Source organism: Eleutherodactylus coqui, chromosome 11, assembly GCF_035609145.1.
Source record: "Eleutherodactylus coqui strain aEleCoq1 chromosome 11, aEleCoq1.hap1, whole genome shotgun sequence".
In the NCBI taxonomy this organism is placed as follows: domain Eukaryota; kingdom Metazoa; phylum Chordata; class Amphibia; order Anura; family Eleutherodactylidae; genus Eleutherodactylus; species Eleutherodactylus coqui.
Window position 1 is genome coordinate 14,900,287 of NC_089847.1, and position 24,140 is coordinate 14,924,426.

At 46.9% G+C, this 24,140-nt stretch overlaps 1 protein-coding gene across 4 annotated transcripts in view; it reads right to left on the minus strand.

The window, feature by feature from the left end:
* Nucleotides 1-24,140, minus strand: part of SLC7A9 (solute carrier family 7 member 9) — a 49,714-nt gene that overhangs the window by 6,373 nt on the left and 19,201 nt on the right. For all 4 annotated transcript variants that reach the window (XM_066584192.1, XM_066584191.1, XM_066584190.1 and 1 more), the window contains 8 exons: nucleotides 16,253-16,400; nucleotides 14,638-14,880; nucleotides 13,314-13,439; nucleotides 11,553-11,652; nucleotides 9,983-10,027; nucleotides 8,324-8,447; nucleotides 7,939-8,042; nucleotides 917-1,013 (listed from right to left, as the gene is read on the minus strand). In XM_066584192.1, the coding sequence (XP_066440289.1) occupies nucleotides 917-1,013; nucleotides 7,939-8,042; nucleotides 8,324-8,447; nucleotides 9,983-10,027; nucleotides 11,553-11,652; nucleotides 13,314-13,439; nucleotides 14,638-14,880; nucleotides 16,253-16,400 (987 nt within the window). The remainder of the gene's footprint in view (nucleotides 1-916; nucleotides 1,014-7,938; nucleotides 8,043-8,323; nucleotides 8,448-9,982; nucleotides 10,028-11,552; nucleotides 11,653-13,313; nucleotides 13,440-14,637; nucleotides 14,881-16,252; nucleotides 16,401-24,140) is intronic.

Genomic DNA, 24,140 nt, shown 5'->3' on the forward strand with positions numbered 1-24,140 from the left:
GCATTCATCTGATAGGAGCCGACGCTAAATGTACAAATGTGACTCCTGTTCTGGATTTCACCCCTGCTACATTGCAAATTGTGAACGCTGCAATAGAACCAGAAGAGAAGAAGATCATGATCCCCTGCTGCAGCTGTAGCAGGGGATTCCTTCAGCCCCGCAGGGATGTGAGGCTGTCACATGCAGAGGTTTAACCTTGTTCGCAATGGGACCGGAGGCAGCAGCACCGACCCCATTGAAAACATAGGGCGAACATCACGATCTCCTGCTGCTGCAATGACAGCAGCGCCAGGGGATTCCTTCACCCGCGTGGGGAGTTCTCTCATCACTGATCACCCTGGCGCTGCTGTCACAGTGTTCAGTGATAAGGGGACTGTTCTCCCATTGCTTCCAATTGGAAACAATGGGCGCGATCGCGAACATAATGGACATGCTGCAATTTTATTTTCACGCGGCATCATAAGCGTTAAAACATCACACGTGCAGTGAGCCATCGGCTTTATGATTTTGCAGCATTGGGAAATCGTGCGATTTCATCACCAGTGTGAATGTGCCCTAATTATCCAAATTAGAAGATGGTACAATTCCTCTACAGCGCTACCTACTGGAAGGCAGCATTCCTGCAAGTCAATGTCAGACCTTGTAACAATGGGAATATAAGCCAGAGTCTTCTCCAGAAGGAAAAGTAACCATGTACAGACAGGCTGTTTCGGGTTTTCTACACTTCATCGGTGTATAGTAGATGCCACTAGGTGGCGCTGTAGAGGCAGTGTTGCATCTTCTCTTTTGTATAAATTTCCCAGAGGAGCATGGGAGGTCTTATAGCTGCTCTCCCTAAGGAGAATCCATTCCCTTCCCGACCTGACTGTATTCCGACGCTCAAGCAAAAGAAGTGACAAATCTCACACTGACGTACGTAGAACATCATGGCTGGCATCGGGGTCAGTCTCTTGATGCTGATATATGAAAGAAATTTCAGCATGTGTCCTTCACGACCGGCCACGTATGAAAGCCTGGAGAAAAACGACAACAAAGTAATGATTGCTCAAAAAAAGGGGATGTTACCCTGCTTTCCCAGAATCCTGAATGCCAAGTCCACTTAGATACAGTCTCAGTTCTGTGGTGCTGAACAATGAGGCAGGTTCTAAATCTAGGAACCGCGGCGGTAGCGTGGACTGATGAGCTGGCACCCCGCTTTCCCGGAAAACTATAGAATAAAAGGGGTTTTCCAGGGGGAAGACTTTTGCTGTAAGCGATGTAATGTGGGGACTACTTCCGTAGAAGCGGTCACTCTGGTCTTCAGACGTGACTTATCTCCCACCGCTCGTGTGACCAATTCACTGCTGATAGATCATTGGGTGTTATAAGCAACAGCCCCCACTGCTCTACACCCCTCTGGCTAGTAATCTTGCGCCCCCCCCCCCCCCCCCCTCCCCGCAGCTAGCTAGAGAGTCGGGGTCTGAGGAGAAACCTCTTTTAAAGGGAAACAGCCACCTCCGAATAGCACCATAAACCGTTATGATGTTTTTTCGAGACGTGATGGGGAGCCGGGGATGTATTTTTATACTCACCCGCTCTCCACCAGTGAAGTCCAGGCATGGTCTGAAAATAGGACTCTTTTCAGACTGATGTGCATGCATTCTCCGATAGAAGTCTACGGTAGAGTGTGTGCACAGCGGGCTGAAAGGAGTCCGTTTTTCAGACTGCAGACACAGCAGGAGTGTACGAATATAAACATACATCCCTGTCGCCTCCCCGGATACCATCACAACTTAGTTTATGATGCTGTTTGGAGGTGAGGGGAACATATTAGAGTTATATGTAAAGGTAACCAAAGATGGAGCATATTTCTAAGCATGCGATCACTTGTAGTGGATATTTGCACCAATCCCGCTATGTGTGAGTGCAGCCTTACTCAGGGTAAAACGTAAAATCACTGAAAAGCGGTTATGCGTACCGATACAATTTTACAAGGGCAGGTAGAAGAAAAATGCTATATGGGGGAGGTAGCAGAGGTGCTAAATAGAGATGAGCGAACCTACTCGGTTCGGGTGTTTTTGAACTCGAGCACCGCTTTTTCCGAGTAACTCACTACTCAGACGAAAAGATTCAGGGGGCGGCGGGGGGTAGCAGTGGGGAACAGGGGGGAGCTCTCTCTCCCCTCCACTCCCCTCTGCAACCCCAAGATTCGGGGGGCGGCGGGGGGTAGCAGTGGGGAACAGGGGGGAGCTCTCTCTCCCCCCCCACTCCCCTCTGCAACCCCCCGCTCACCCCCGGCGCCCCCCGAATCTTTTTGTCCAAGTAGTGAGTTACTCGGAAAAAGCGTTGCTCGAATTCAAAAACACCCGAACCGAGTACGCTCGCTCATCTCTAGTGCTAAATACTGATGAAAAGCCACTCACCCAACTATGCCGTATCGGAGGGGCGGCCGCTTAATATTATACTTGCATACAGATAAGAGACCTTTCACAAAGGACAGAATTGGGACGCAGACGCCGCTACAGACTTAGGCTACCTTCATACAGGCGAACGTGATATGTGACCGAAAATCCCGCCCCCACGTTGCACTCCCCACCATGTGAAATCCTCAGGGAGGCAAAGCGCTTTCATGTGAAAACCACCTCGCATCACTTCGGTAAAGCAGCGATCCTCTGGCGCAGTTGTCACAGCTGCAGCAGAGGATCACAGAGTTCTCCCATTGAAAACAATGGGGCTACGATGTGAGATCACACAGCCAGATAAAACTGCCACAACAGCCATGTGTATGACCCTATTCAGATGAATGGGGTTCATATTTGTACGCCTCACAACGCACAAAACTCGCATGATTTTCTTGGCCGTGTGAAGCCGGCCTTACACACAAAAATCCGCAGGTCTAACTGCAGATTTTGATGAGGGATTGCAGGCACGTATCCTGTGGATTTTGGTGTGTCATGCAGCCTATTCCATTCCGAGTGACGGGTCCCTAAGGCCTGTATAGGGTGCCAGTAGCACTGTAAGTCCGCACTACACATACTTGGAGCTCTGGCACCCTACATTATTCCAAATTGTTAGGAAAGTTAAATATTAACCCTTTAGTGACGGAGCTTTTTTGCTTTTTTCCATTTTTGTTTTTTCCTACTCCCTTTTAAAAAATAGTAGCTCCTTAATTTATCCATCGACGTCGCTGTATGAGGGCTTGTTTTTTGCGGGATGAGTTGTATTTTTCAATGGCACTATTTATTGTACCATATAATTTACTGAAAAACTTTTAAAAAATTCTTAGCGGAGAGAAATGGAAAAAAAAACAACATTCCACCATCTCTCGGTGCGTCCTGTTTCTACAGCAAACAAATTGCAACAAAAACCACCTGATATTTTTATTCTATGGGTCAGTACGATTGCTACGATACCAAACTTGTATAGTATTTTTTTTGCTGTAGTACTTTTATTTCTTTTTTAAGATATTTAATTTTTTTCAATTATTTTCTGCAGTCAATTTTTATTTTTCTGTCGACGTAGTTGAGCAAGGGCTCTTTTTTTGCGGGATGTCCTGAAGTTTCCTATAGTATCAATTTGGAAAGCATACGACTTTTTGATCGCTTTTTATTGCGTTTTTTCTGGGAGACAGGGTAACTAAAAAAGTGTATTTCTGGCGTTCTTTATTTTTTTTTTTCAGACGACGTTCACCGTGCGGAAAAATAATGCACTACTTTGATAGAACGGAATTTTACGGACGCGGCGATATCAAATACATATTTTTATTTTATGATTTTGATTTTTTAATAATGGATATGGCAAAAGGGGGGTGATTTAAACTTTTATAACTTTTTTTTTTTTTTTTAACAATTAAAAAAACTTTATTGATTATTTTTTTTTACATTACTTTGAAGTCCCCCTGGGGGACTTTAACATGCGATGCTTTGATCGCTCCTGCAGTATGACGTAATGCTATATAGCATTACGTCATACTGCTTTTTTACAGGCAGTCTTTCAAGCCACCCTGTGTGGATGGCTTGATAGGCAGTCTGCTAAGGCAGCCCTGGGGCCATTCATTAGGCCCCCGGCTGCCATGACACCTGCACGGCTCCCCCGATCTCACCGCGGGGGGGGCCGTGCGGGACCCCCGAACAGCGTTCGGGGGATTTAAATGCCGCTGTCAGAATTGACACCGGCATTTAAAGGGTTAATAGCCGCGAACGGCCGAGCGCAGCTATTGCCCGCGGGTGTCAGCTGTAATAAACAGCTGATGCCCGTGCTGTATGGAGGGAGATAGTGCCGCTACCTCCCTCCATACACGTCCTGCAACAGCAGGACGTAGTTTTACGATAGGGCTGTCACTAAGGGGTTAATAGGATTTTAGTCTTTAAAATGAAATGTTCGTTTCTCATCTCCTTTTAGATAGTAACATAGTATGTAAGGCCAAAACAAAGACACATGTCCCTCCATTTCCCACCCATGTTGATCCAGAGGAAGGATAAAACCCCCAATGAGGTAGAAGCTAATTTTCCCCACTTAAGGCCACCTGCAGACGAGCGGGTCGGATCCGGCGGCGAGGATTCTTGCCGCAGGATCCAACCTGAGTGCCTGCAGGGACGAGCGCATACTCACCCGCGCCCGGCGGCCCCGGCTCTTTCATGTGCCGGCTGTCGGGCAGCCGGCGCATGCGCAGACCGGAGCCGGCGGCCGGGTGAGTGACGTTTCTGTGCAGGGCTCGGCGAGCCCTGCACAGAAATAAGACATGCCGTGGTTTGTTTGCCGCGCAAGATTTTGCGCGGCCAAACCGCGGCCGTCTGCATAGGATTGCGTTTGTTAACGCACTCCTATGCAGGCTTTGAGAGGCGGAAATCCCGCCACGGGATTTCCGCCCGTGTGCAGGCGGCCTAAGGGAGAAAAATTCCTTCCTGACTCCAATCTGACAGTCGGAATAATCCCCGGATCACCCGCCCTTAGCGGTGCTGTATCAGTCTCTGATAGGTTCATTAGATTGCCAGATGATCTGTTTAAAGGGAAAGTTACTTAGTCCCATTTTTATGGGACAACAGTCATCTAAACCAGTGTTCCCCAACTCCAGTCCTCAGGGACCGCCAACAGGTCATGTTTTAGGATTTCCTCAGTGTTACGCAGGTGATGTAATTATTGTCAGTGCCTCAGACATTGCCACAGGTGTTCTTACCATAGGATATCCTGAAAACATGACCTGTTGGTGGTCCCTGAGGACTGGAGTTGGGGACCCCTGATCTAAACGGGCTGCCTAATTTCTGTGCGGCTCGGGACATTTACAAACACTCATTTTTCAGGTACACATTTATAAAGAACAGCAGCAAAATAAGTTTTGAAAACCCCCACGTTGTACTTATGTCACTGAGCTTGGTTTAGTGTACTAGAAAGTGATGTCAAGTTCCCTTTAAAAGGGAGAGCTATATGAGAGCGGGCATCAGTATACCATAAACCAGCAGCTCTGGGAGCCAAGACGGGCATCCTCTAATGACATACAAGCAGAAACTATAAACGGACCTACAAGTTCAATGAGTATGATAGTCGTTAAGTTATTAAAGAAGGGCTCATATATCAAGGTGGAGCTTAATCTGGAAATATAAACTTTTGGTTTTAAGGTCAGTCTGCAAAATTTCTGTGAATACGGCAAACAGTTTAACACTTTCCAATCCAATTTCTATCCTGGTTTTCCTAGGGGGCTTACTCTTTTTCTGCCGTTATACAACAGTGCTATCTGCTGGCCAAAGCCAGTACTGCATGAGGCGACATGTTGGATAGGCTATGACAGCAGAGAGGCTGGCAATATACCGTAAGAGAACCCCGACGGATGTCTTCCAACATCAGAGCTGCACAGCCTTAAATCATAATGTCTTCAGACGTCAGACAGTGGATTGGAAAGGGTTAAAGCTACGTTCACACTAGCAGTTTTATTAAAAACGGAAGTGAAATGGAAAGCGTCTATAAGATTTCCGCTTACATCCATTTTTTAGCATTTAGCATAGGAGGCGGTTCCTCAATGAATGTGGCTCAGCAGTTAGCGCTGCTGCCTTGTAATCCTGGGGTCCTAGAGGTTCAAATCTCATTAAGGGCAGGATAAACTTTGAAAAACTCCATCCAGCTTTCACCTTCTAACCTACTACTCCAGGACTGCTAGGCAGCAGTGCTAACAACTGAGCCACCAAGCTTGTTCTTTTGCTGATAGAGAACTAGAAGAGCAAGAAGAATAAACATAAAGAGAACCAAAAAAGCCAATACGGACATCAGCTGCGGTCAGACTTGAACCTACAAATCCAGCCAGTACATGGCAACAGTGCTAAGGACTGAGCCACCATGCTTGTGGAGGAGCAGGAGAACAAGAAATAAAGAGAACAGACAAAGTCCATGCAGATGTTGTCTTTAGTCAAATTTGAACCTAAGATGCCAGCACAGCAAGGCAAACGTAGTCGTGACTAAACCACCCTGCTTTTCCTTTCTGCTTCTCCCTCCTCCTCCAGTGAAGGAGTATCTCGCGGTGTACTCAATGACATTGCGTATTTGCTGCGTGCCGCCAATCGCCATGTACTATCTTGGCATGTATGGACACATAATACGCACCAAGATAGAACTTGCCAAGATTTTTCTTGCACGTGTAGTTCGTTTGAGTGGCAACATGACCACTAATAAGAGATTGGTACAGCAGATTCTGGGTGCAGAATTTTTCAATTCCGCCGCTGTCAGTGCTCTGTAACTAAGCGCTGTGATTGGATCAAGTACCGGCCAATCACAGCCGGCGCTCAATCATTCACAGCCATTCAGTGAATGACATCACTGAATGGCTGTGATTGGTTTATCGAGCGCTGGCAGTCATTGGCCGGCGCTCGATCCAATCACAGCGCTTAATTACACAGCACTGACGGCGGGGGAATTGAAAACCGAGCCAGGGAGATGACAGAGGGGAGAAGTCTGAAGCAGCTTGCCGCACCGCCGGTGAGAGCATCGCGCCGGGGACACAGACGTCGGCTGGGAGGGGATTATTGCGTTTTTGTTTTTTTTTAACCTCACTTGAGTATAAGCCGAGGGGGGCTTTTTCAACACATTTTTTTGTGCTGAAAAACTTTATACTCAAGTATATACAGTATATGTTCTTAAACAGACAGACACTTTAAAATTAAGGAATAGGTGGCTGAATCTAACTAGTTCAGTCACCTATTCCTTAATTTTAACCCTTTCCAATCCACTGCCTGACGTCTGAAGACATTCTGATTGAAGGTTGTTCAGATCCGATGTCGGAAGACGTCCGGCAGGGAATTCTTATTGTATATTACTGGCTGCTCTGTTGTCAGGGGCCACTCCCATACCGCACTACTGGCTCTAGTCAGCAGAGGGCGCTATTGTATAATGGCAAGCAGAGAAAGCCCCCTAGGAAACCCTGAATCCAAAATTGGATTGCAAAGGGTTAAAGTATCTTTGTATACTTTATTAACATATATGCACTCAAAACAATCTTATATTATTCTCTTTTAAGAGGGTATAACAATTAGGCTAACTTTTTGCCTTTGGCCATTTTTGGGAAATTGTGCTTATTTAGCCAAGTATACCTTAGGGCTTATTCACACGTCCGTATATCAGCCGGGTTTTCACGGTGCTAAGCTCCACCCTCGTCCCGCCCCCCCCCCCCCCCCAGTGCAAACAGTGGCGAGGGGCGGAGAGGGAGCAGGACCTGGCCGATATACGGACATGTGAATAAGCCCAGAGGGTGGCTCCTTTTCTATACAAATTTAATACTAGGCAGCCCTCTTCCCAATGCTGCTGGGAGCTGAGGTTTCTACCTGCCCGTGTACCTTTGTATCAGTAAGTACGGTCGCTTTACCGTGATTTTTGCTTGGATTTGATTATTTTTTCTCAGTGAATTGCTTACTCAACTTTTAGTTGTTCTATGATGCGCCTGTCACCTGTGCGGTGTGGGCGGCAGTCATCACTAACCTGCCTGCGGTGAAGCAGGTTCCGTTTGCAGATCCGAGGGTTGAAAATGCCACAAACAGGGGAACCATCCAGGACGCCGGGTACAAAACACGATCCCCGAAGGTCTGCAAGAGAGCGCAGCCACATTGTCAACACAAGCGTTCTACAGCAAGTTGTATTTCCTTTTGCTCAGTCACAGTCCACATTCTGAAGCGCTGTAGAGATTTCCATCAGTCCCTGTTCCTGAGAGCTTGCAATCTAATATGAACTTCAGTGATTCTCTCAGAGCTATGACTACTACTTGTATTGATCACTGGAGTGACAAGACTATCTTACCCCAAGATGGAGATGATTAGTCGGGGGATGAGCCAAAAGGAGAAGGAAATTACTATTGTGGACCACTTACCACAGCAACGGCCGGAGACTGCAGCAGCTCAGTGGAGGTCATCACTGTGTAATAAGCAATGTTGACCAGCAGGTAACAGACCATGACCAACGGCAGCCCGAGTATGATGGCTAGAGGCAGATTCCTGTATAAGAAGAAGATAGAAGTCATGCAATACTGCTAAGATAATAAACTTCTATTCTAAAAAAGAGGGCATGCAAATAACAAATGTTACCACTAGGTGGCGGCACACACACAGTTTCTTTGCCAAATTTCAAAAATTACATCTGCATGCAAGAAAAAATAAATTCAAATAAGAAAAATTTAAATATCTCAACACAACCAGCAGATTCTTCAAATTATCACAAAATGCCACTTTTACTGACCCCTGCAGTCTCAGAATTATCCCCCCCCCCCTTCAGTGTCTTTAGTACGCAGTAGAACCCCGTTTTCTGTTATGCACTGCTGCAGACAAGATGTACAGCCAGACAGCAGCTTCTGACAGCGTTCCTGAGTCTTACCCCATTCCTCATGGACAGTGGCCTCCTGGTCACTAATACCCCTGGGCCTACATGCTGCAGCTGCCTTCACGTCCCATCAAAGAATTTCTTGCTGCAAAGTTGTGCAAGAAAACACAGCGATTTTACACAGAAATCGCGGTAACACAGCTGTGATATCGCTGTCGCCTGTGTGAAGGAGGCCCAATTTTGTACTTGTTCACTGCTTTAAGGAACATTCAGCACCTTTGCTCTCTCTTTGTATCCGTTCCCTTGTTTGTACAAGGCAGTGATCTCTTCTCTTAACTTTTTGGACCACTCGACTTATTTCTAACATACAGTCACAACAAAGCCCTCGCCAGTCTAGGTATTTGATGTGTTTTATCTCAAGCACACCTGATGCAACTAATGAAGCCCTTGATTAGTTTCCTCAGGTGTGCTTGATGAAACTAATTTGAGATCTGATTTGAAAATGCACACTAAGGGAGCATTCAGACGACCGTATATCAGCCGGGTATTCACGCCGGCCGATATACGGCGTCTCTCTCTGCAGGGGGAGGAGGCTGGAAGAGCCGGGAGCAGTGCTCTGAGCTCCCTCCCCCTCTCCGCCCCTCCCCGCCCCTCTGCACTATTTGCAATGAGAGGGGGTGGGACTAAGTTCCGGGAATTAGCTCCGCCCCCATCCTGCCTCTCCTCGTTGAAAATAGTGCAGGGGGGTGGAGAGGAGGCAGAGAGGGGGCGGGAGCTCAGAGCACTGCTCTGGGTTCTTCCAGCCTCCTCCCCTGCAGAGAGAGACGCCGTATATCGGCTGAGCATGAATACGTGGCCGATATACGGTCGTCTGAATGCGCCCTAAGACTGCAGTAGTCGGTAAAACTGGCATGTTGTGGTGAATTTGGAGAAACCGCTTGTTATATTAATTGTATCCAGTTATTTAATTTGTTCTTTTTTTGCAAACAACTGAAAGTTTGAAAATGTGGCAAATAAACCCAATTTGCAGCGGGGGTTGAATAATATTGATTGAAACTGTATATGATTAGTTTGTGATTTCTTTATGTCGGCTCTCGTTTTCTCGAGGCCGCACAAGAGTTAGACGATACATATATTCTGCGGAAATCAATAGTTCAATCCCTGCTGCTCTCTATAAAGTCTCGGTAATAAAGTGGCGGCGTTTGCTTCTTACCTGTATGGATTTTTAAGCTCCTCTGTAATATAATTGAGCTGGTTCCTAAAGAGAGAAGCATAATTCACAGATGTCAGATTTTGGTCCTGATCACATTGGAATTAATGGGCAGAGACTACTGAAAACACGGCCGCTTCTATGAAAAGGAAAGTTATAAGGGGAGAGAATGAAAATCAATTCCTGGACGAGCGTTATGTGTAGCAGCAGGTACTACATATATAACGCCCCCACCACCTCCACAGGGAACTCTTATAGACACAAAGCTTTGTCTTTCTATACTCAGTGAGGTTCTGCAGCAGCTCTACTGTTTATTACCTGATATGTTCGATATGCCACAACTTCTACAGAACCTTTTTGAGTAACTTCCATTCACTGTCTGCAAAATATCAGTTGGTATTTCGGGGTGGGATAACCTGGGGGTGGGCACTGCTGCCAAGAACTTTTACAGAGGTGCTAGGGAGAAGAAGTGAGACCAAGTCCCTTCTTCCAACTATGCAGTTCTGTACATACAAACAGAGGCGTAACTTGAAGCTCCTGGCCCCCAACTATAATGCTTTATTCATAGTACTGGGCTCCCTATATGGAGAAGAGGGGCCTTATAGGCCCCCTAAGGCTCCTGGGCCCGGGTGCAACCGCATCCCCTGCATCACCTATACTGTAGCTACGTCCCTGCATACAAATATTCAGAAGTGCCCCCCCCCCCCCCCCCCAAGTCTCCCAACTGTCCCGGATTTCAGGAGATGCCCCGCCATCCCAGGAGGTAGGAGTCGTGTGCCACAGAGATGGCCAAGAATGGAGTACAATTTAAAAAAAGCAGCCCATGATCACTATTTTTACGTACCCCGGTCACTTCTCCACTAATTTCTGAGTAGCACGATCACATGGTAGGCACATATTATGGCTGCAACCAATCACCGGCTTCAGCTTTACCAATGCTGAGGCTGGGGATTGGCCGCAATGATCACGCTATATGGAAGTGAGTTGAGGACCGAAGCAGCAAGAGAGTAAATGAAGAGAGTATAGGCTATGTCTTTTGTTTTACTGCATAAAAGGAGTCATTACCGAAGGAGGGCAGGCGGGGGCACTATTATTGGGAGGGACACAAAGGGTGGGGCTGTGTGTAAAAGGGGCATGGCCTAAAAAATAGTTTTCCCTCTTTGTATTATTGAAGAGTTGGGAGGTATAGCCCTCTTTTGCTCATCTCCAGCTGCTTACATGATCAGTATGGTTCCTACTTTTCCATGTGGTTTTGACTAAGTAGCTACACCCGACACATACAGGGCGACTGCGCAGCTTGGTGCAAATATAATTTACATTGGCAGCAGGAAAGATTTTGGAATTCTTATTTCCCCCAATGAACAATTTGTAGCATTAAGAGGCGACCGTCTACAGCAGGGATGTCCAATTATTGTAAGACTATAAAGCCCAGCATGCTCGGAAAGCCCTCAGCAGGTTGGGGATCACCAGTGAGGACGGGTATAAAAAAGTTATTGGGTCCTGTTTACCATGTTGCATCTTACGGTTCATAATCATAAGAGGAAGAATATGAATAAGGGAGAGCTCCACCTACCATCCATCGTAGGCCCACAGACCATTGTAGAGCGCCAGGCCGATCCCTCCAGCTGTGATGGTGGAGCCCTCAAAGCTATTTGTAAAATTCTGAGTTTTTCCTGTGGAAGTGAAAATCTCCATAAGATTCTGTTGCTTCTTCCCTTCATATTCCCAATGCCCATCTCCAGACGCATCCCCCTTGTTGTGCCCATTGCCAGACGCATCCCCCTTGTGCCCATCGCAAGACACATCCACCTTGTTGTGCCCGTCGCCAGACGCATCCCCCTTGTTGCGCCCGTCGCCAGACGCATCCCCCTTGTTGCGCCCGTCGCCGGGCGCATCACCCCTGTTGCGCCCATCGCCGGGCGCATCCCCCTTGTTGTGCCCATCATTAGACGCATCCCCCTTGTTGCGCCCACCGCCAGAAGCATCCCCCTTGTTGCGCCCACCGCCAGACGCATCCCCCTTGTTGCGCCCACCGCCAGACGCATCCCCCTTGTTGCGCCCACCGCCAGACGCATCCCCCTTGTTGCGCCCACCGCCAGACGCATCCCCCTTGTTGCGCCCACCGCCAGACGCATCCCCCTTGTTGCGCCCACCGCCAGACGCATCCCCCTTGTTGCGCCCACCGCCAGACGCATCCCCCTTGTTGCGCCCATCGCCAGACGCATACCCTTTGTTGCGCCCACCGCCAGATGCATCCCCCTTGTTGCGCCCATCGCCAGACGCATACCTTTTGTTGCGCCCACCGCCAGACGCACCCCCCTTGTTGCGCCCATCGCCAGACGCATCCCCCTTGTTGTTCCCATCGCCGGACGCATCCCCCTTGTTGTTCCCATCGCCGGACGCATCCCCCTTGTTGTTCCCATCGCCGGACGCATCCCCCTGGTTGTTCCCCTTCGCCGGACGCATCCCCCTTGTTGTTCCCATCGCCGGACGCATCCCCCTTGTTGTTCCCATTGCCAGACGCATCCCCCTTGTTGTTCCCATTGCCAGACGCATCCCCCTTGTTGCGCCCACCGCCAGATGCATCCCCCTTGTTGCGCCCATCGCCAGACGCATACCCTTTGTTGCGCCCATCGCCAGACGCATACCCTTTGTTGCGCCCATCGCCAGACGCATCCCCCTTGTTGCGCCCATCGCCAGACGCATCCCCCTTGTTGCGCCCAGTATCTTTCCTGTGGCAGATTTGCTGTGCATATTCCGCACCAGTATACCGTACATTTCAAGTAAATGGAGTCTTCAAAACCCGGTCCTCATGTAATTTCGAGCATGCTGCATATTTCCCAATCTAACACTTGTGCACTCTAGTGCAGCAAAGCTGCAGCTTTTACCCTTTGCAATGCATAACACAAAATCTGTGGCTTATCTGAAGCTCAACTCTCTCCCATAGGCTTTGTCAGGCATTGCAAGTGGATACAGGGCTGCACTATGTCATAAGTAAATGAATAGACATCTGATCCCCACAATTAAGGCTCCGTTCACATCCGGCAGTAAATGCCAACAAAAAGTCGTGTATGCAGGACTTTTTCATCCGGTAAAAATGCCGGACAGGTGCAGGAACCGAGCGGACCCCGTTATAGTCAGTGCGGTCTGTTCGGCACAGGTTGGTTCCGTTATGAAACAGATCTGTTCATCCAGGGAATTCCGTTTTCCTGCCCCCATAGCGGAGTCCCTAAAGCAGATGTGAATGTAGCCTAAAAAGAAAAACCATAAGCGCGGATCTCACCCCCCCCCCCCCTCCATTCTGCTACGGCCCCCTGTGAGATGCCCCATGTACCTTGTATCAGGAGGACAATGCCGCTGACGACAATGATGACGATAATGATCAATTTGGCCACGGTGAGGAAGTTCTGCAGGTAACTCGCCAACTTCACACTCAGACAGTTCACCAACGTGATCGTCACTGCCGGCGAAAGAAAACACAATATGAAACGACTCGGGCGGAACCAATTAGTAACTGGAGTGTTACCAGGGCCGGGAAGATCTGGGGCAGACGGAGAGGCGTATCACTGCACTGCGCTGTGTGTATTCCTGTAGTGTCACCTTCCAGCTAGAAGAAATGAAGCCGCTCTACGTTAATGTCACACAACCCTTATTCTTGCGCAGGTTTTGTGCCTTATTTACATTGGCGATTTTTCCTGCGCTGCATGTGCTATATTTTTTTGGGCAATCTCGCCCAATATTTTCTTTGGGACCACACAAAAATTAGTTATAATATATTTACCTACACGGATGATCTTTCTTTTGCAGCGGGATAGAAAAAACACGGCGTATCCCATTTTCACGCACATCTCACATGAAAATAGGACTTGCAATGTGCGGTCTTCACACACCACATAGTACATGGATGAGGTGTCTGTGTGCTGTGTGATGTGATTTGCACCTCAGAATCTTACGCGCTACTTGCTATCGGCCGTGTAAATACGGCCTAAGGACGCATTTACACAGGTGAATGCGATATCGGTCTTAGAAACTCGGACCGACATTGCACTCTTAACCCTTTCCAATCCACTGTCTGACATCTACCAACATTCTCATTGAAGCCTGTACAGCTGCGATGTCAGAAGACGTCCGGCAGGGTATTTTTACTGTATGTTACTGGCCGCTCTGTTTTTGGGGGCCTCTCCAGCATGTCACATACGGCAGTACTGGCTCTAGCAAGCAGATGGCGCCATTGTAAAATGGGAGAAATAGAAAGCCCCCTAGGAAACCCTGAATCCAAAATCCAGGATTTTGCCTGTGAGTGTAATGCAAGAAAAATGGACCGTGGAACATACGTTTTTCATACACCTAAAATTCGCATGTTGTTTTAAAAACGACGTTGCATTTGTTTGTGAGTTTTCTTTTAACTCGCCCATAGGAAATAATGCGTGAGACAAACATCACAGATGTAAGTAGACCGATTTAAAATAATTGCTTCTCTTTCCGTCCAAGTTTTGTGCATCTCTCAACACATAAAATGCGCATGAGAATATCCGTCGTGTAAATACGGCCTAAGTGTGGAATAAAAGTGCCAATAAAGCCTCACTACTTATGCATTTACCTGGAGGGTGCAATGTATGGGGAGAAAAATCGAACTAAGAGATCACCCTTATACTCACAGACGGCGGCGGCTGCCAGGCACTTGATGACCGCAACTGGGGGTTTACAGCCGGGATAAAATGGCGCTGAAGCATACTCTGCAAAACTGAGACATATGATTGCAAAGGATGATGGTTTGATCACAATGATGCTGGACCAAGAGAAGAGGAAGGCTGGGATTGGTCCAAAGGCCTCCATGAGGTAGGGGTATTCGCCTCCAGACTTGGTTATCATTGTGCCAAGCTCGGCAAAGCACAGGGCACCTGCAGAAACACAAGACGGGTACATTATTTATGGAACTTGTACGGAGCCCGTAGGCAATGAGTGGATTAACCAAACCAAGCAGTGCAAAAGGCATGACACAGGCCTGAGAAGCTGTACAAGTGGGTCACTGTTGAGTATGTAGCTGTTGGCCGAACACTCGTTCAGCCAACAACAGTTTCCTCTGGCTCCCCCATACAAATTAATGTTCCTGTGTTTAGAGAGGTAAGCTGCAGCCTAGTTTTGACCACAGCTTATCTCATGGGGAACCAAATGATTGGGTGCTGAAATTCAATATTCCTGACCCTTCTTTTCAACGGCATCACCTGCTGGGGTAAAGTTGAGCAGCTCTAACGCACATGAGAGAGTTGTTTAGTCCAACAGTTAATGGGAAGTTCAGATGACTAAGCCATAAATGAGTTTGGTGGCCTTTAGGGGAAGCTGTATGGCTGCCAAGCCGAGCAAGACCAGGAGTGGTGTCACCAAGTAGACTGAGCTAATGGGATTACTGCTATTTTCTTACAGCTAGGAAGTCTGGCTGTGTCGATGGGTTGCTTGCAGTATATTGGTGGACCACCACTGAAGTGCTGAGGGTAGGTGCAAGTAACTTGTAGGAGGTAAGAAGTACGGTCCTCAAACCCAGGGTAGGCTGCAGCTAGGTCCTGTCTGAGGGCTGAGGAAGGTCCCTGTCATAATGGGCTGATAGGTAGCTGTAGTGGAGGACTGGTTAATTAGGCCTGAAACTAGACTATAGAGTGAGGCCTACTTGGGACACAGAGAGTGGGACTGGGCCTGGTGAGAAAGGTAGGGAGGTTGGGGTGCGGATAGTGGGTTCTAGACAACAGAGACTATTCTCCGTGTTCTTAGTTAGAACAGACCTGGGGTTAGGCTTTGGCAGGGCTGAGTAAGGGCAGTAGTGGGAGGCAAACTACACTGAGATGGACTTGAGGATGGTCCTACGGGGGAAGAGATAGTCACCACAGGGGTGGAAGATGTGATCAGATGGGCACTTGTGTGATGTGACAATTCTTGGAAAGAAGGGAATTGCATGGTGAACAGGGACCCATAAAAGTCTTACCACCCAAAATTTGTGCCGCCTGGTGTGAATGTAAGCATCAAGCTTTGTTACTCTACAAGTGAAGAAGGAAACCAAGTAAAGTTCAAATAGTTAAATGAATCTGGTCTGCGCTCATCTTCTCGGAAGGGTGAACTGGGTTTATAACCGAGCTGTACAGTCATACCAGAGCAAAGGCAGATCTGCTGTCCCTATGAGGACTGTACCGATGGCTGACACTAATACAGGATATACCATTTATGGAACTACTTCATGGCTGTTCTGTTTCTGTTCGTTATCCTCCATCTAATGATATTTACCCAACATCCCAATGACTCCACACACCGCCCAGATGATGAGACACGGCCCCACGGCTCCGGTGTTACTGAGAACCGCTTTTGGAGAAATGAAGATCCCGGACCCGATGATTGTTCCGACGATGAGACTTATGGCAGTGAGGAGTCCCACCTGTGCAAAAGAAAAGTATGGGTGAATGGTCGCTGCGTCAGGCTGCAGTCGTGCAATGCCCTAATCTGTAACAAAGAGAGCTGAATTCCGCAATGGTGGTTGCCATGTGATTACACATATAAAGTGAGACGCTCGTGGCTAAAAGGGTGGAAAATGAATTCGTCATCTTTAGAACTTCTGGAGTTAGCAGATTAGCAGATGTACGTGTACACAGTTACATGTGTGCTGTTGTGATGAAGCCATAGATACCTTTATCAGTGGGTTATCATTCCTGAGCAGGGGCGTAACTATAGAGGATGCAGGGGATGCGGTTGCACCCGGGCCCAGGAGCCTTAGGGGGCCCATAAGGCCTCTCTGCTCCATATAGGGAGCCCAGTACTAGGAATAAAGCATTATAGTTGAGGGCCCCATTACAGATTTTGCAGTGGGGCTCAGAAGCATCAAGTTACGCCTCTGTTCCTGAGATATCCCTCCTCAATAGTGTTGCGCGCCATAAGCAAGTTGACCCCAGGTCCACCTCCGTCTGCGACTGCGGCCCAGACTCCCTCACCGTGCATGCGCCTGATAACGGTATCTATGAATTCATCATAACAGCACATGTAACTGTGTATTCTGCTCGCATCACTACAATTAGGTGACAGACTTCCTTTAACCCCTAAACGCTCCATGACCTACAGCTATGTCATGGAGGGAAACCTATCCTGCTCCATACAATGTGGATACTGGCCGTTTTTAATAGCAGACATCCGACTGCAACAGAGGCAATCAGCAGTCCCGCCAATCACAGCTGTTAACCATTTAATTGTCTTTGTCATAGTTCAAGGATCCCGAAGCCCCCCCCCCCCTTTCCCGTGATGAGGTGGTGGGATGCAGTTCGGTTGCCATGGCCTACTGAAAGTTCTCAGGGCTACTATTGCAGATTGCCTATCAAGCCATGCCTGTGGCGTGGCTTGATAGATTGCGGTATAATGTAGTATTATATCATACTGCAGAAGCGATCAAACCATTGTAAGTTCCCCTATGAGGGCTTTAAAAATTGTATTTGTTTAAAAAAGTTTTATTATTCAAAAAAAAAGAAAAAAGAAAAAGGTAATAAATAGAGATGAGCGAACCTACTCGGCCACGCCCCTTTTCCACCCGAGTACCGCGATTTTCGAGTACTTCCGTACTCAGGCGAAAAGATTCGGGGGGCGCCGTGGGTGAGTGGGGGGTTGCAGCGGGGAGTGGGGGGGGAGAGGGAGAGAGAGAGGGCTCCCCCCTGTTCCCCCCCGCATCGCCACGCCCCCCGGCGCCCCCCGAATCTTTTCATTCGAGTACAGAAGTACTCGTAAATCGTGGTACTCGATCGAGTAATTACTCAAAACGAGTAGGTTCGCTCATCTCTAGTAATAAAAGTCTATTTTCCCATATTTAGAATTAAAAAAACCCAAAAGCATATTTTGCATCGCTGTGTCCATAAAAGTCTGATCTGTCAAAGTAACACATTATTAACTCGCAAGGTGAATGTTGTAAAAAAAAACCAGTCAGATTTAAGCTTTTTTGGTCACAATGTCTCCAAGAAAAAAAAATGTAATAAAAAGCGATCAAAAGTCATATGTATCCAAAATGGTGCCAATAGAAACTAAAGGACATCCCACAAAAAATGAGCCGTAAACACAACTATGTCGACAGAAAAATGAAAAAATTTATGGAGGCAGAAAATAATTACATTTTTTCCAAAGATATATATATTTTTTTTTTAAGTAGTACAGCAAAAAGTAAACTCCATAAGTTTGGTATCGTAGTAATCGTACTGACCCACAGAAGAAAGTGGCGATGTCATTTTTGTTGCAGTATATACGCTGTAGAAACAAGATGCACCCAAAGTCATAGAATGGTGGAGTTGGAAGGGACCTCTGGGGTCATCGGGTCCGACCCCCTGCTCAGTGCAGGATTCACTAAATCATCCCAGAAAGTGGTGGAATTTAGTTTTTTTTCCATCTTACTCCACTTATAATTTTTTAAAAAGTTTTTCAGTACATTATAAGGTACATTAAATAGAACCCTTGAAAAATACAACTTGTCCCGCACCAAAACAAGCAATCAGACAGCTACGTTGTTGGATAAATAAAAGAGGATTTTTTTCTTTAAGTGGGGTGGAAAAAACAAGGAAAAATAAAAAGGGGACAGTTTTTAAGGGGTTAAAATAAAAAAAAGATCCATTAAACCTAAAAAAATAGAATCAAACAGAAACATTTTGCGCTGTTTTTTTTTAAGAAAGCAGACGTGTTTTTCTAACACTGGCCAACCCTTTAAAGGGAACCAGTCACAATCCGGGAGCCTCATAAACTAAAGTTAGGTGCTCATAAGACAGGGCATGTGACTTCCATCCTCACCTGCCTCCCGTTCTCCAGCTGTCGGCCCGTAAAGCTGCCTCTCTGGGAATGGAGTTGACTCTTCTTCATTGTATGCACATGTGCACGATGTCCGTATAAAGGGAAGGCAACTTCTCAATGCAGTGAGCAGCAATTTTATAGGCGGACAGTGGGGAAAACGGGGAGGGAGTTGAGTATGAAAGTCACATCCCTAGACCCGGCACCCTCTTCCCTATGAGCCCATAAGCTTAGTTTGTGAAGCTCATAGGACGTGACCGGTTCCCTTTAATGGGGTATGCCCAGAATTAACATTTATTAACTATCCACAGGATTGCAAAAATGGGGAGTCCTATTCCCCCCTTTAAATTGAGCAACAGCCAAGCAAGTGCGCTGCCCCTCCATTCAACTCTATGGGACTACCAGAAACAGCCAAGCACTGTACTTAGCTTCTCCCATAGACACTAAATGGAGGAGCAAGTTTGCATATCCGACCTCCACTCCATTCAAAGGGGGACAAAGAATTCCCATTCTCCTGATGGGCCTTAACAATCAGACATTTATCACTAATCCTGTGGATTTCTGATAACTGGTAATTCTGTAAATATCTCTTTAGGGCCCAAAACACATGCAGTATTAAGGAGTTAATTATGATTGCGATTATTAAGGGGAAGGGTGATTGAAGACAGATGAACCATTTCCGTAACGCCATAAATTCCTTCCTGGGAGATGAGGATTCACATTCAGCCTCGGACTTTGTACCTCACAATAAATAAGAAAATGTCCCTGGAAATGACTACGAGTTGACCAATTACTAGATCTTTTTATAGACACTAACGAGCAATTACTGTCATTTATCCAACACCATAAAACATGCACCTGTCATTCCAGGAGATGTGTGTTAACCTGAGATCTATGGCTGGAGCGTTCATGGGGTGCCGTACATCCTGAATGTCATCAACGAACCTGCCGCCTTGTACTGTATCGTTGCAAAGTATCTAAGGGGGTTTCACACTTGTGCTGGGGATTCAGCTTTCTTGCTTCATTCAGGAAGCAGGAAAGGTGAATCAACGCGGCCAAATGGTTCAGTCTCTGGACAATGAGGGCTGGGCGGACTTCAGCGGCTCAGTTTGGGGCTGCAAAAAAAAAAAAAAAAGTAGTACATGCTGCACTTTTTTCTTCTGGCATTTGCAGACTGATGCACCCTTACTGCACTATTTCTTTGCCCTTTTTAAAGGTCACTCCCACAACTTCTAAGAAATTCACAAATAGTCCTATTTAAAGGAGACTTGAGTCGGACTACCACATACTGTCCATGGCTAAGCGGAAAAAAATACTATAACTTCAAGAGGTGAAGTGTTACATCTGTGCAAGGCACAACCACAGCGAACTACCTGGATGTAAATATAATGTTAAATATGAGGTTGATAATATACACACTAGAAGAAACATGGATAATACAAAGTATGTAAAGGAACATAAATGGAGACATGGGAAACAGACCCTATATCCTCTAATACAGGTGATCCCTGCCTAGAAAGCAGAGTGCTTATCCTGATAAGGGCGGCTCAATGTCAGGAACCTGGGGTGACCCTGACTTTCCCTAGACGGTGAAGAAGATAAAAGTTAGTACTCTGGTACGACCCCGTCGATCACAGGTTTAGTTGCCAATAAGGTGAGAAAAGTGTAGCATCTAAAGGTTATTTATTTTTCCAAATTAGAGCCAGCAATGTTTCGAGGTTCGCAGACCTCTTCATCAGACAGCTGGATATATATGTATTACGTGAACAACATCTAGGTCCTGATATGGTAGAGCTGATAGACCACAGGTTTGCTTTTCTTGCGTGTGGCCGGAATTATGAGAAAGAGCGGGTTATTGCTGCTGCTGTGTACACATGGTAAATATCCGCTCGGCCTCACGTTACCGCTGCTCTTCCAAATTGACAAGAGGTTCCAGCAAAAAGTGTGAGAGTGACATTTAATTGTGGCCTTTTCTTCATTTTTGTCCGCTGACTGGGAAGTGAAATAGGTGATTGTAAATTGACCGCTTTATATGTAAAGCCTTTGGATTATCCCGATGAGAGGCTTCCAAGTTGGTGCAGAACTGCAACACCCAACGTGTTCCTTGGTGTTAAAGGTACCTTTACACGGGGCAATTACCGCAGAATTATCTCTGGAAAGAGACGTTTTGGACGATAGTAGTCTGGTGTACAAGAAGCCTCCAACAGGGCACTGAACGAGAAATCACTCACTTGTCGGAGTGGTCACATGGTAAATACATGGCAACCACGGCAATCACCTGCTCTTTCCCATGCTTCCGGCCACACGCAACAATAGTGGACCTGTGGTCTATCAGCTCTACCATATCGGGAGCAGTCATTTAGTGTGAGAGAGAGTGCAAAGTGTTGGGAAATGGTGCAAACTTTCACAGACATTAGCATTGAGTCCAGGATGAACCCGACTTCCCAGATTTTGCAATCTCTCTCACACAAAGTATCACGCCGTTCCAGTTTTTCAGGTGCTTCCTCGGTCAGCAGCCCCTTTGCACTGGCATTTTCTGCCCACCATCGTAAGGGCACCACAAAACTTTTTGAGGAAGCTCCATTGAATTTTCTGTACTCCTCCCCCATCATGTAGTGTCGTTGGTCGGTCCTGGAAGTCCCCTTGGTTCTGAGTCTCAGTCTTCGATAAACAATCTACCTCTGTCTACAAGATAACAGGAGCCGTTATGTCGTAATCCACGGGTTCAGCGGCGTGTAAATATTTGCAGCCAAGTGATACATCAATGTGAACAGATGAGAGATGGTTTCTTGGATACAAAAGTATCAGCCAAATGTTTGCAGTCACCTGACCTCACTATTGATAAAAGATACGGCCTCACCGAACCCACACAAGTAAATGCACCTCGGTTTTTCCAAAAGGCAAAAAAATTACAATGCTTCCTATTGAGTCCTTTTTGATGGCACATTCAGCGCACCTCCTGCGTTCCATGAATGTTGGGGGCAGGGGCGTCACCGCCGAGCCTCCAAATGGCCAAAAGGTTCCAGCAAAAGTGCAAGCGCGACATTTAGTTGTGGCCTTCTCTTCATTTTGGTCTGCTGACTGGGGAGTAAAACGAGGGATTGCAAATTGGCCCCTTTAAAGGTTTGGGATTATCCAGACAAGAGGCCCCCAAGCTGGTGCGGAACACCCAACTTGCTCCTTGACTTTGAAGGTAACTTTACACGGGGCAGTTAGTACCGGAATTATCTCTGGAAACAGCGAATTTAGGCAATAGTCATCCGGTTTACAAGCAGTTGCCAACGGCACTGAGTGAGAAATCATTCACTTGTCTGAGATGCTTGGTTTTTAGCAGAACTGAAAACCAAGAGACTGTCGGGCCGTGTAAACAGGAGTTGGAAAGCACGGTGCGCCCGACAGTCTTACCGTGTAAAGGTGCCCTAAGGGTACATTCATGCAGCAGATTTTTCTACCATGTATGTGCAGTGAAATCCGTGGTTAAAACGAAAGCCTGACCCCCCAATTTCATGTTACGGATTCGCACGTGGATTAGCCCCATAACTCGCACAGCTACTACGTCAATAAGGGATCACGTCATTCATTTTTTTTCCGCAATGCAGATTTCAAATCCAAGCTGTGTGAGTTATCAATTCCTATTGAAGACAACAGGAGGAGAAATTCACACAGATTACAATGACCATTTTGGTGTGAAATCCATGCGAACTTTCCCCAATGTGAATGGAATCTTAAGACTCTATACAAGCTGTATTATGGCCCCATTGACTTCTGGGGGCCATACTTCTGATTTTCTATGGGAATGTGCAGTGTGTGTGTGTGTGTGTGGGGGGGGGGTGGAGGGTAAAATTATTTACGTGTCCAACAGAAGTGGCCATTGCTGGAGAAATTACCCTTTATAATACTGCACTACATGCAGCACCATATGATTGCATGCAGAGCTCCTTTGTACGGAACCATAGGGATTCCATGTGTTGCCATACTGTCTCCTGCACAGGACTTGGACTAATACTCCATGTTTACCCTGCCGGGGTAATAATAATATAGCCACGTGACAATATGGCCACTGAACCAAAATAAAGTGACACGTGGCCACTACAATGCATTTCATGTTATTATGTGTATCTTCATTCAGCCGCATTTGGTAATCTTCAACAGACAGATATTAACTCAGTAGTGTATCATTAACCCATCCAGCACGGTGCTGACTGCAGCGAAACACAAGCTCAGATGTCAAGTTGGCACTTTAAAGATGTGAGAAGAACCTGAAGAAGCAGTTCTGAGGTGATGAAGAGGAACGGTAAAGAAGCTCCATATCTCTAATAGGTCAGAAAAGTGCAGAGTAAGAACAGCCCCCCCTGCTGGAGCAGGGTATACCTACTGATTTTTTAAACTTCCTCTTTTTGACCATCTCTTTATTCTGCATTCGCTTCTATTTCTGGTCTGATCAATGCTATAACATGAGCGGTCCGGTTCCTCGCCTTTCTATAGCGCCCCCTATATGGGATTAGTATTGTGATGGGGTGCGATATCACATTGTTTCCTTCTTAAGACCCAGAAGATGCTTAATAAATAGCCGGCTGAGTCATCAGATGAAAATATCTCGCCTTGGTGTTGATCGGAGTCAGCTATATTTAAACACAGAGCGGCGATCGATACGAGGTGTCTACAGATTGAGTTATTAGTCTATTCCTGGACGCCTCCATGCTTCATCCTCCGTGACGCCAGATGATCTCAGCTCTGTATGTGGTCTGCAACATTCACATCTCATAGATTAATCCTCTCCGGATCGCACAAATCAGTGCAGTCAGTCGTCTCCAACCAGGCTGCCAGAGCATGCTGGGGGTTGTAGTTGACAACCCCTGGGAGAGCCAAGGGGTAGAGACTGAAGATCTAGATCCTGACACTTTGACACACTGCCATAAATGTGTCACTTGTGGTGGTAGGACTGTAGTGACCCTGTACAACGGGGCACCTCCTATGAAGTGTGGATGTTGCATATGGTCTTGTCAGGGTTTTCTGTGTTGTGTGATCGAGGGGTGTTGCATAACCGGCGGCACTGAATGTGGTAAATGTTTGAGCGATGTATCTTGTGTATGTCAGGTGACCGAGACTACTTATTGGAATGCAAGAAAATGCTAGAGGGTTCTGGGTAGTTCTGGGTAGTTCTGAGTTCGGAGAGAGTGAGGAGAGGTGTTCAAGGCAGCTGTTTGTGGGTACCATCGACCCACAGAGAGAGAATGGAGGAAGCGGAGAGAATAAACCTCTGTGAGATGATCTAAAGCCTGAGAAGCCGCTTACTGTGGCGCGGTCAGTGAGTGCGGACCGGTAGAGAAGCAAAAATGCGTGAAGCGTGAACCCAGACCTGCAGATA